Source organism: Vanessa atalanta, chromosome 28, assembly GCF_905147765.1.
Source record: "Vanessa atalanta chromosome 28, ilVanAtal1.2, whole genome shotgun sequence".
In the NCBI taxonomy this organism is placed as follows: Eukaryota; Metazoa; Arthropoda; class Insecta; order Lepidoptera; family Nymphalidae; genus Vanessa; species Vanessa atalanta.
In genome coordinates this window covers 6,082,195-6,094,598 of record NC_061898.1, presented here as the reverse complement: position 1 = coordinate 6,094,598, position 12,404 = coordinate 6,082,195, and the positions used below count along the sequence as shown (strand labels likewise).

Here is a 12,404-nt window from a genome sequence, read left to right as displayed (position 1 = left end):
TCGACATTACGAAAAAAAAACTTCACACGGAAAACGGTGTTACTTTGAAACCGCAATATTTTATCTAGATTCAAGTGGTCTACCAACATGACACTATCGATACAGTCAGTGGAAAGAAGAGCCGAAGCGCCAAATTGTTGCTTTTGGGAATTTACGTTTATAGTCTTTAATTTTTATCTCATATCTCGAAACAACAATATTGGCGTTTCAGCGTTATTTTCCACAGACGACGTATACAAATATATTTCGTATAGTTATCAAATTATAATTGTGGCGTTACATCGTTGTGTAAAGTCGTTTCACTTTCGAACCATTTATGTAACGTAGAACAGTTCGTTTTAATGTATCTCTAATCGTTTATTAATAGTTATTGATTTATTTTTAGTGATAACTATTGAGGTTTGATTTCGAGTTACATGTTAAGTTTTTTTTTATCGGTTCTCAGGTCTGGGTGTTTTCTTTTCCGAACCGGTGTTAGTGTTTAATTTGACAGTCAATAAGTGTAATGATTCTATACTGAATAAAGGAATTTGATTTTGATTGGATCGGGCTTCTAGCAAATTAATCCTATTAGATCCGCGCGGTAACACCTGTTTTAACATTTCTCTTCGTCCCGGGAGCTATTAAATAGTAACCTTCCTCAAAAATTGGGCACTCAATTGCAATGTTTTCCAGCGATTAGCGCGTTTAAATATAAAAAAAAACAGCTTAATTATTAAAGGTTAAATATATTAAGCATTTATACCACAGTTATGTTTGCGTGATATATTTTTTGATTACTTTTGAGAGTAATTTACATTTAGGAAGTAATCTTGGATCCACTGTTTTTAACACATCTTGTAGTCATCAAAACTGAGATTTATTGAAAATTTCTACTTAGAAGGATCGCCAACATCGCCTAGAATGCACTGATTAACTCAACCAGCTTTTTTTTTTTTAATTATAAAAGGGCTATGAAATATTAGAAAGTTCCTGCCATAGATATGCAAAAATAAATCCTACATTATGATTTATGTTATTATGGGAATGTTTAAGTCATTAATTATCGTTTCATTGTTTAATTAGAATTAAGCCAGCAATTTCTCAAGGATCAAAACTATTCGGATATTATACAAAATTTGTATGCAATTCATTTTTAAATAAGTCCACTATAAATGAAATGTCGATGTGTTTTTTTTTAATTCACAATAAGTCCATAAGTAAATTCTAAGCGCACCCACTGAGCCCACTTCCGTTCAATTGAGCACTTTATAATTCTTATAAAAATATAATTATTCTCACCGACGTTCATCAGTCTCACTATAAGACTAAAGATATAAAAATATAAATTACTGAGAGCAGTCTATCTTCGAGCTTAGAAATAAACGACTACAAACCTCAGCTCCGCGAAGTTTCGAAGGTATGGCACAAGATCACAGACTGGCGGTCGCCATTAATAGACACTGATACCAAAAGCGACAACGATAGCACCTTTCACCAGTACGGCGTGTTTCCATTATCGTTCGCTTTAACCGTCCACGAATTTCCATAGTTGATTCGTGCACACGCGATCGCCGGCGATTTCCTAACGGAAGATTTCTCTATTGTATAATTTTCGCCGTTCCGATTGTCCCAGTACTCGTTGCCTTTGCAACGGAAGCACACACAGAAGTCTAGCCTTCGGGAATGGATCGGTAGCTGCAGTCTGAAGCCGAACGTGTCGTATGTCGATACGCCGTTCTTGCTCAACGGGCCGGATTCGACGAACGCGCAATATGTGTCTTCCTCGGTACGCCAGCCGTCGGATGTCGCTCGCACGAAGACTTCCTTGTTGAAGTCCAGATTTTTCACCTTCACGGTCCCGTCCACTGCGCATTCGTTCTGTTTCACTATTACGTTTTCTAACGAGACACAACACTCCGTGATCCGCCTTCGGAATTCCAAGTAGTCGGACGCCGGCTGTGGGAACCTCGGCTCCCATAAATCAACGGCACTTTGTGGTGGGGGTTTTCGTTCTGGCGACGGACTGGGGATTATTTTCAATGCCCAATATGGAGGCACGTGCGAGGGTTCAGTCATGAATTTAACTTGTTCCAAAGCGTACCCTCTGTCGTCGGCAAACACAACGCGTTTGTTCTTTTTATCTGTAGATAGTCTGATGCAGGACCGTGGGGCTGATTTCAGGGTGAGTTGCACTGGTTTGAGAACTGAGAGACATGGTGCTGAAAATCCACGTGTCGAAAGCATCGAAGGTCTTCTTACTTGAGGAGTATGCGTATAATCCGTCAAGAATCCGGCCGGTGGGCTGTGGCCGTAGAACATTTGCTCCGACGCGAGCATGTCTATCGCAGCGCACATCGCGTTTCTGTAAAAGAAAAACACGTGTGTATACTGCCGCGGTCAGCGGTGAACTAAACAGAATTACACGCGCCGCACACTTATATAGCTGCGCGGGCGCTTGTCACGCATTAGTACGAAAGAGTTGTAGTGTGACATCACGTTTGAGAGAAATTTCCGGACAAGGGTTTATTGACATAATGTTAATTAGAGATTTAGGTCAAGAGCGTTGCGGACGATTTGAGTTAAGTGAATATGAGAATTGATGTTTACGGACATTTTATTATTGTCATTATCCTCGCGAATAATATCAAACTCCTGTCGTATCAACAAATTCGCTTTCCAGTTTTAATTCCTGTTAGATTAGATTAGAATTATAATTAGAATACTCAAAAAGTCGTATATATAACTTTTAAGTCGTCATATGACAATGTTGAAATAAATATAATTCATAGGGGTAGTTTTGTAATTATCGTATTTACTTGTTACAATTAAATAACAATGATTCCTGTTATCGCGTACCCCTATCATAGTATTGTTATGTTCCGGTTTTAAAGGCGAATTATTTAGTGTAACTATAGGCATATAGGACATAATTCCACATCCCAGTGCCCAAGGTTGATGACGCAATATCAAAGCAAGGGATGGTTAATATTTCTTACAGGGACGATGACTATGACTATGGATATCAACCATCAGGTGAACGCTTAGCCAGACTACCTATCTTTTTAAATCCTAAAAATACGTATCCAGTATATCAGTCTCCGTTTAATCTGCGTACGTGTATTGTGTGTCTCTGTATCCAAAGTCCATGTTTCACGGGCAGTTGTAATAAATTATTGTTCTGATGTAATATTGAACTAAACAATATCAAAGCTATGATCTATCGGAAAGTTTTTAACGATAATCGCAATCACGAAGACGACACACGCCTTAAGATCGTGTGTAATTAACTGGTCTCGGGTTATTGACATATTATTAATCTGTTAAATGATAACAAACGTACAAATAGAACATTATCGCACTGAAATATATTTAGAGCTACGATTTAATTATAGTTCAATTTGCATTCATACTACGACCTTACGATCTAGATATCTATTTGTACGTTATTTAAAGGAAAGTGCAACGTTTTTAAATGTAATATTTAAGTAGAACATTTTTGAGGCAAGGATTAACAGGCCGCTAAAGTTAGCTACTTATTAAGTACTCTTAAAAAAATGTATGTAGCTAATTCAATGTATGTTTGTTTATACTGATATTATTATTAACTTATATAGAACTGGATACATGAATTACGATATTTCCTCTTATATATAGCTTATGTATACATAGAAAAGCTTTGTGTACCGCAGTCTAAGCCATATTATTTACGTAAACAACGGTCAGTATAACTACAAGTATACCGAGTGTATCCGCTTTAATAAATGATAATTTATATAAGATTGTTATTTACACTACTATTTATCTATAAAAGTAAATAAATCGAGCATATAATAAACTTATGACCGTGTTATGTATATAATACGACGTATTATTAGTAAATAAATTGATTCATTAATCCTTATTTTATCATGTACACATTATTGTCAGCACGGTTAATTTACGGACTTAAGACCACAATATATATTAAATTAAGATTTGTCTCCGTAATCAAATTGAATTATACGCATATTGTAGTAAAACTATAATAATCATCAAAGCTAATTATGCAAAGGAAACATTTTACTAATTACAAAACATTGATTGGTTGTGTCATAATTAGCTTTAAGCTGTTTACTCGTTACTTAATTTGTTATTTAATCACAAAAACAAACGCAGACCAAATTAAAATATAATTACGTGTATTATATAAGAATAGAAATTAATTAACAACATTGTTTACGTTGAAAAATTTATCAGATTTAAATGCTAAGTTGTAACACTGGTTCTCGAAACTGTCAAAACGGGTAGAAGCGTAAGACACGCTCCAAAATTATTATTTAGTATAAATTCTCCTGTAAGTGCTTGTTCGTATTTGAAGCGGCGACTTTCAGTCAAGATCCTCGTGATCTATCTAGGCTAAATTATAATTATATATCACATTTAAATAAGATTACGTATATTACATAAAATAAATTTTAGGTGTATGGGGATTTTTAAAACATTTCATTATGACTTGAATTAATTTACAAATACATCGACTGCATTGAAAACTCCTTTATCATAAATAAATTTAAAAAAAAAGAAACATCCCAATCTCTCCACAAACATGGCCGCCCCACAGTCCACGCCGCTAACACTGCCACACGCCGGCTCCGCGCGTGATAACATTACAACTATTTATGTATTTGTAATGTGTCGTGTGATGTCAAACAATGTTGAACAGACAAACATATTAGCGAATGATTTTAATGTCACAGAACAATGCCATGGCACTTAGAAACAAGCAGCCGTCTAACGAGTTGTATAATTGTTTTTAAATAAAGTTAATAAAGCAAACGATCGCTTTGCATAAGACATACCTAAATATTGAACGCGTATAAAAACTAATTCTTTTAACGGTGTACAGCCAACTATTGGTCCAAACATTTGGCAATGTGGTCAATCTATTGAATTCGATATTTGAATGAATATTACAAATAACCATTACCCATTTAATACTAAACTTTAATGAACAAATTTTTCGTTTTTTGTGTATTTTAAATGTTTTAATTGTCCATTGTTAGAAATTTACGTCTTCCACAATAATAAACAATATATAAATATAATATAGTTATTGTTTATGCAGTCAGCACTAACGAAATTACTTGCAATTTCAGGTTGTGGAACTGGTTTAAAATTCAGGTGCAAGTTTTTTATTAGTCGGTAGGTGGACTAGTAAGTTGCCCTTCAATGGTATGTGGTCAGATATTGGTGAAATATCAACCATCCCTTACGTCGCTAATGCGTCACCAACCTTGTTTTTTTATTTAGTTTACAACATCCACGCTCACAGTTGCCCGTGCCTTTTTTACATTTTACTTTTATACATTTCGGCGTTTTATATTTTTGCTAGACATCAGCAGATCTTCGCTGGACAAGCTTGTCGTCTTCTTGGAAGTCGTGGCCAACAATGACATTTTTTTTTTTCATTTTGAAATAATATGTACATAATAAATAATATATACGTAATTCTATTTACCACAATCCAGCGGACCCGACAGCGTCACCAACCTTAGGATCTACCCCTTGTAACATTGGCTCAATCACACTTCAAACTGTAACATAATAGGTAGTTCTGTTCTTTTATGAGTGATATCTACCCAGATCGACATGCACAAAGTCCCAACACCAAGAAATATTACAAATTTGGTACTTTAATAGTTTGCCGGACACAAAAACACGGCATTAATTCGTTTGGCCACAGCAGTTTTTTGATGAATGTTTAAACAATGAAAATGCATATTCAAAAAAAATCCAGTGTATTTTATTCAAATGTGATTAAGAAAACCAAATAAAATCACGATAAGAGCCGTAATTACAAAAGATATTTTTCTACAATTGTGTTAACATTTGAAGAAATAATCACGCCGTTTTATGCTGCTGTTTTGTTTAGCACGAAACTCATTTCCATAACTAATACCAATTGATCTCCATCATTTTTTGAACAGAGCCAGATTATCCAGGCTACAGTAGACTAGACTAAAGAGATCTTTCGAAAATATATTGAATCCAAACATTTCTCTTATTTGGTTAGGGTGAGGGCATACCTTCGTAATGAAGTAAAAAAAATCGTAATTAAGAACAAATTTACGGTGTGGTAGAAAAAGTATATTTAAGAAGTTAGAAAGGAGAAGGAGGAGAAGAGCGTTGCACCAGATGCGGCATCAACATAAGATTGCATTGTGGGATTTCAAGACTACTACTATTTGCTCTGCTGACCTTAACAGCGTCACTGGGCGGGACGTTACAAGACTCCGCCTTGTAACTTGAGCCTGCTCGAATTACATCTATCCTAAAGGTGTCAGACGAGAATACACCTCTAAGAACATGGTCGGTAAAACGAGAGCACGTTAATGGCTACGGTGTAAAATATGACATGGTTAAAGGAAGTTTGGATCCATAATTTATGGTAAAATTTGATCGCACGCTCGCAAGGGTATACATTTTTGGAGCACATAATTTGGAATCCGTGATCTTCTACAGATATCTGTGTTAAGTAGGTGTATCTTTCGGACTAGACAGACAGATATTGTGATATCTCGGCTTATATGCGTGATATAAATATAATTCGCATTATATATATACATCAGGAATAATGTAGTTCTCTACCAGTGTCATTTTTATAATATTCACATTTGTTATCACAGACATCGTAAGTGAAAAGTACTAGAGGATTAGATTCGAATAACGATAATGAAAACATTTTGGGGCCGCTGGAGAAGAAGGCACAAATGGTACCACCAAGGAGACTGGATTACATCGAACTCTGTCCTGTCGAATAAAAGGTGTATCTCTAACAAATAGGCCAAGCGATCATTCAACGGCGTAATGAAATTTATCAACTTAATCTTCTAGCTCTTGATAATTTTCTTGGGTAGTTTACTTAGATTTGAAAAATGGCCAAATTAAGGACGATATAATAATAAACTAAAGGAATAATTTCCAGACTAAGGACTCCAGAATCCCAAAAAGACAAATAACAATAGAATATATCTGATGCTACCTATTAATAAAAACATACAGGCACTCTAGATAAAATATAAATTACACATTACAGATAGATACACGAAATACAATATTTCTTTCACCTGAAAAACCCGGATAACATGTCGCTGTAGATACATATATAACAATTAAAAAAACGAGACCTAGTTAAAAATAAATTAATTAAAAAAAAGTGTGGACTGATAACTCGGAAAGCAAAACAAAATAACTATCTTCTTGAGTATTCAGTAAAAAATATATATCATTTAATGTATTTTATTAGAAGATGGAAGATCAGCAATGTTTTTTAAAGGCCCTTAAAAGGCCCAAAAATTACAATTAAGACTAATTAATTTATCAATTCCTTTAACAATTTCTGTAATATATGTTCGAATTAAAACTTATGAAATCAATTACATACGCGTGTGGTAATCGATAATTTCCAGTTAAAATAGTTTGCCTTTCAATTGTTTCGTATCGCGTTAAATAATTACTGATCCAGACTTATAAATGTCGTTTAGTGGGTATTTAGTAGAACACTGGACTTATGACTTTCTTAAAACATTGCTTGTCATAAGGAAGGAGTCATAGCAGATTGATGAAGACGGGATGATGACGAGTCATTACCGACCAGACATTGACGCTGTAGGAAATAAAACCATTTCCGACATCGCCAATATGCCACCGACCTTGGGAATAAACATGTTATGAACTTTGTGCCTGTAGTTACACCGATGTACTCATCGGAGTATAAACAATACTACGTGCTGCTTGTAGAATATATGATGAGTGGGTGGTATCTACAAATGGGCGTGCACAAATACCTACCATCAAGTAATAACTCCCGATTATACGCGAAATTCGGTGACGCAATATCCACAAATATTCCAAAATTAGAAGAAAAATTAAATAAATATTGTTTTTTTTTTTTTTTATTTAAACAAGCACACTTACAACATACATATTAAACATTTACAGCCAAAGCGACTATATTAAAATATCAGATATGTACGTCAATGACAAGTGCACATAACATATACAAACTACAAACAGTGTACAATTAAAAAGTCCACACATTAATTCAAAAATAAAACAAAAACATTACGCAAAAATCACAAAATAAAAACAAAAAACATCACTACATAAACTTAGGAAAACTAATTAACTTAGAGAAGAAAAAAAAAAATAGTCGACAACTTTTCGTTTGAATACATGAAACGAATCACAAAATGGGTCCAGACCTGGCAACTTTTTGGAAATTTCATTACAAAATCTTGCCAATTGCACCACGGGAGACTGGGATCCAAGATTAGTTTTAACGCGCGGGATGTGAAATGTGTTCGGAATAGAATTCCTTGGGCATTTATAAGGAACATTTAGAAGGAAGCGTTCGACTAGGCCACTGTACTGAATATCACCATTAAGTATTTTATGTAAGAAGCAAAGACTCTGCACGCATCGTCTGTCACGAAGAGACAGCATTTTGAAATGCAGAAGCCTTTGAACATATGGTTGTCTATGCGAGAACTCATTTGAACTCAATTGTTTTAACACGATTAAGTTCGAAATTGAAAAAAAATATATATTGGCCGCGTTGTTTGAACCCTGGACTCGATATCGCCGTAGAAGCTAACCACTGGGCCAACGAGGTTACATTATAGTACTAAATCACGTCTATATATGGATATAAATACATCGGAATTCGAAGCACTAGCTTTGTCAGGGTGCTTGCCAACTGCGTTGCGTTCGGGCCGCATGCCTCGAAAGTCGAAACTGACCCACTCGTAATGTCCAAAATTAATGAGTACATACATTTAAAGAATAATTGCAACACGTGCCTGTCTATGTCTATCTATATCTGGTGGTAAGTGGTCACCACCTTGGACATTTATGCTGTAATATTGAATTACATCGACAATACGTCATCAACATTGGAAACTTAAATTGTCATTTTGATGTTGCACTGGCTAACTCACCCTTCAAATGGGAAGACAAAAGTGGTTGCCTGGATATGCAATTGGGATATATCAGCTTATACATATATTGTATAGTTGACTAGTAATCGTCGTGATATTACGTGGAAACCCCACCCTATCCCCACCTCCATTACGTATCGTCTTCCCCCACGCGTGACTCGCGGCCTAAAAATAAACATAGACACTGTCACCTTGCCCAAGGTCAGGAGACTTTTGCTATTTATAAGTCGATTAGCGCACTATAATGAAAATCATAATAATCTCTCTTATTTAATAGCTAATTTAAAAAAAAATAATTTAGTACTTAGTAGATCGATCTCTCTATTCAAAGTAATTGTTAAACCGTTAAAAAATCAAGTTCCTGAATCACACTAACGTTTGGTTCACTCCGATACATATAGGGTCTCGATTTTTCAAAATAGTACACTCTCCGACTATGCCCTGACGTGCGATCTCATAGGACACACCCTCAGTATGAACGAGCCGACCCTGAAAGGGTTCAAATTCCAAGGCGGAGTTTAGTACTCGCCCCCATGCCGACGCTTGTTCAGCACAACAGCACTATACAAACACACATACACAAAAAAAATAAAATACTAATGATAGTTTTTTTGTAGTAACGGGTATCGACCGGAACTACAGAACGGGTTTTTTGGATCGTGAGTACACTCACACTCATTGTACATTAGTAAAGTTAGAGACGGTAATTATCCCACTGCTGGACTAAAGCTTCGTCTTCACTTATGTGAATTGTTCCAGTTTAAACCTTGATTTAACCAGAGCTGTGACGATGTACGGAATGATTGATATTCCATTCATCGCCAATGTCTTTTGGCGGTGGTGATCACCTTACATCAGGTATCCATTTGCAAATACAAAAAAATTATTCATAATTTGTGTTTCTAATTCATCTCGTGCTCGGCGGTGAAGGAAAACATCGTGAGGAAACCTGCATGTGTCTGATTTCAACGAAATTCTGCCACATGTGTATCCACCAACCCGCATTGGAGCAGCGTGGTGGAATATGTTCCAAACCTTCTCCTCAAAGAGAGAGAAGGCCTTAGCCCAGCAGTGGGAAATTTTACAGGCTGTTAATGTAAAAAAATGTAAAAGTAGGCAGACTGTCAAATCACATACGCCATAATACGATACACTGGCCGCTGTTGGACTGTTGTAACGTCTAGTGGAAGACGAGGGTAGCGAGCAAAAACTTGAAGAGAGAGAAAAGAACCGCACTGCACACTCTCTAAAATGTATGACGTAGGTTACGTAGGATGCAGGTTGTAATTCATATTTCTTTTATGAATTTTTTAGCATTAGCAGCCCGTTAATGTCCCACTGCTGACATGAACATATATACATGACATGAATTATAAACACAAATTGAGCACATGAAAATTCAATGGTGCCTGCCTGGATTTGAACTCGAAATCATCGGTTAAGATGCACGCGTTCTAACCACTGGGCCATCTCGGCTCTGACTGTCTCCTTATATTTCAAATAAAGAACCATTAAGATCTTTTGAAAGACAACTTATCCCCAATTAGCAACAGTAACCAGACACGTGCCTGATAAGCAGTCTGCTCGTTATCTTATCGGAACATTTTCGATTGAAACCTCATTTTATGAGCGTATCAGTTGACTACGTATTTTTCTATAAATACACGAAACGTTGACGAATTGAAAAGGTGTTATTGACAATACAAACGGATTTATTTCGATAGTCTTTGACAAGTTTTTACTTCTTCTAAGGCTTCAGTAAAAGTCTCGTCCTCGTCTAAGTAGGATTCTATTAATGCTATTCTTCATCATTTATTTATTTATTATTTATTTATTATTTATTTATTATTTATTTATTATTTATTTATTATTTATTTATTATTTATTTATTATTATTTATTATTTATTTATTATTTATTTATTATTTATTTATTATTTATTTATTATATACTTTGTGCCAGTTGGGGAGGTGATTAAGCCAATAATATAATTAAAGGCATAGAAACAGCTTAGTTAGTCTTGTGAATAGATGATAAACCCACAGATTTCGAGGTTGTGGGTACATATCCTGGTTGAAGTGGTGTAGGAGTGTATACATATACATACTCTCGATTTACTAACGTTATATTCTATTTAAAAAAAAAAAACTTAATCTTTACAATACATAAGTATTGTTGACATTAAGGCCTCAGTTATATAGAAATAAACAATAAATAATTATAGTCCCTATACAAATTATGACTGCGTGAAATGGTGGCAAGGATGCGAGGATCATTTAACCGGCACTCCTGTCAATATGGTTTACATAGACTATATAAAATTAATAATGAAAAAAACAATGTCGAACAGGAGTAGTTCATGAGTGGAGCTAAAAATTGGTGATCCGCAAGGTGTCAATTTTAGGTCCATTTTTATTTTTGTTAGATATAAATGATCTTCTCTTTACGTTAGAGGTATTTGTGATATTGTATTGTTTGCTGATGATACCTCATTACGTTTGAAAGTTGACAGGAAATAAGCTCATTATGACCTCATTATCGCTGATACAAAGTTGCTTTACAAAAACAAAATTACAAAAAATAAAATTAAGTTAACTTTAAACAATAGCGATCTAAATTTGACTGATACTACAGTTTTTTCACTAAAATAGTAACTATTGAGTTAATTTCTTAATAGATTCTACATTCCGAACCGGAGGTAGCTTTAAAATTACTTTAACTCTATAACATGACGATTACAAAACTTTTATGTGCCTACTAGAATGAATATTTTGATTATAATGACTAGTGATGCTCAACCAAAGTCAGAGAACCAAAGTCATCGACACAGCCCACCGGATTAGTAAGCTGAAGTGGCAGTGGGTCGGCCATATTTGTCGTAGAACCGATAACCGTTGGGGAAAACGTGTTCTAGAGTGGAGACCACGTCTCGGCAAACGTAGTGTAGGACGTCCTCTGGCATGGTGGAGTGACGATTTGCGCAAGACGGCTGGCAGGAGCTGGATGCGAGTTGCCGAAGAAAGACCACAGTGGCGTGCAATTGGAGAGGCCTATGTCCAACAGTGGACGAATGTGGGCTGATGATGATGATGTTCAACTTTCCGTCTTTCACGAACACATCAATTTTCGCTATGTACTGGCAACTTTTCATACATCAAAGATGGCGAACAGTTTTCGCCATTTTTTTAAATATCCTCTATGTTATATAAGCGTGATAGGTTTAAAATATTTAATATAATATCTTGTAATTTATCATAGATAATATTAAAGTGCCAAAAACTATTGTATTATAACAATCTTATCATATAAAGTGTAAACTAATCAATAATATTTTATAATTGCTTTCCAAATCTAATATATAAGATACAGATTTGCATATGATTTGGATTTGAAAATCATAAGGTTACTCTCTTATGTAATAACACTGACTCACTTATCCGTCCAA

The 12,404-nt window shown here is 35.1% G+C and overlaps 1 protein-coding gene across 1 annotated transcript in view; it reads right to left on the bottom strand.

The window, feature by feature from the left end:
• Positions 1-1,085: 1,085 nt before the first annotated feature.
• LOC125074817 (protein phosphatase 1 regulatory subunit 3C) overlaps positions 1,086-12,404 on the bottom strand; it is a 50,264-nt gene continuing 38,945 nt past the window's right edge. The window contains exon 2 of the mRNA XM_047686248.1: positions 1,086-2,344. Within this exon, the coding sequence (XP_047542204.1) occupies positions 1,474-2,337 (864 nt within the window). The 5' untranslated portion in view covers positions 2,338-2,344 and the 3' untranslated portion in view covers positions 1,086-1,473. The remainder of the gene's footprint in view (positions 2,345-12,404) is intronic.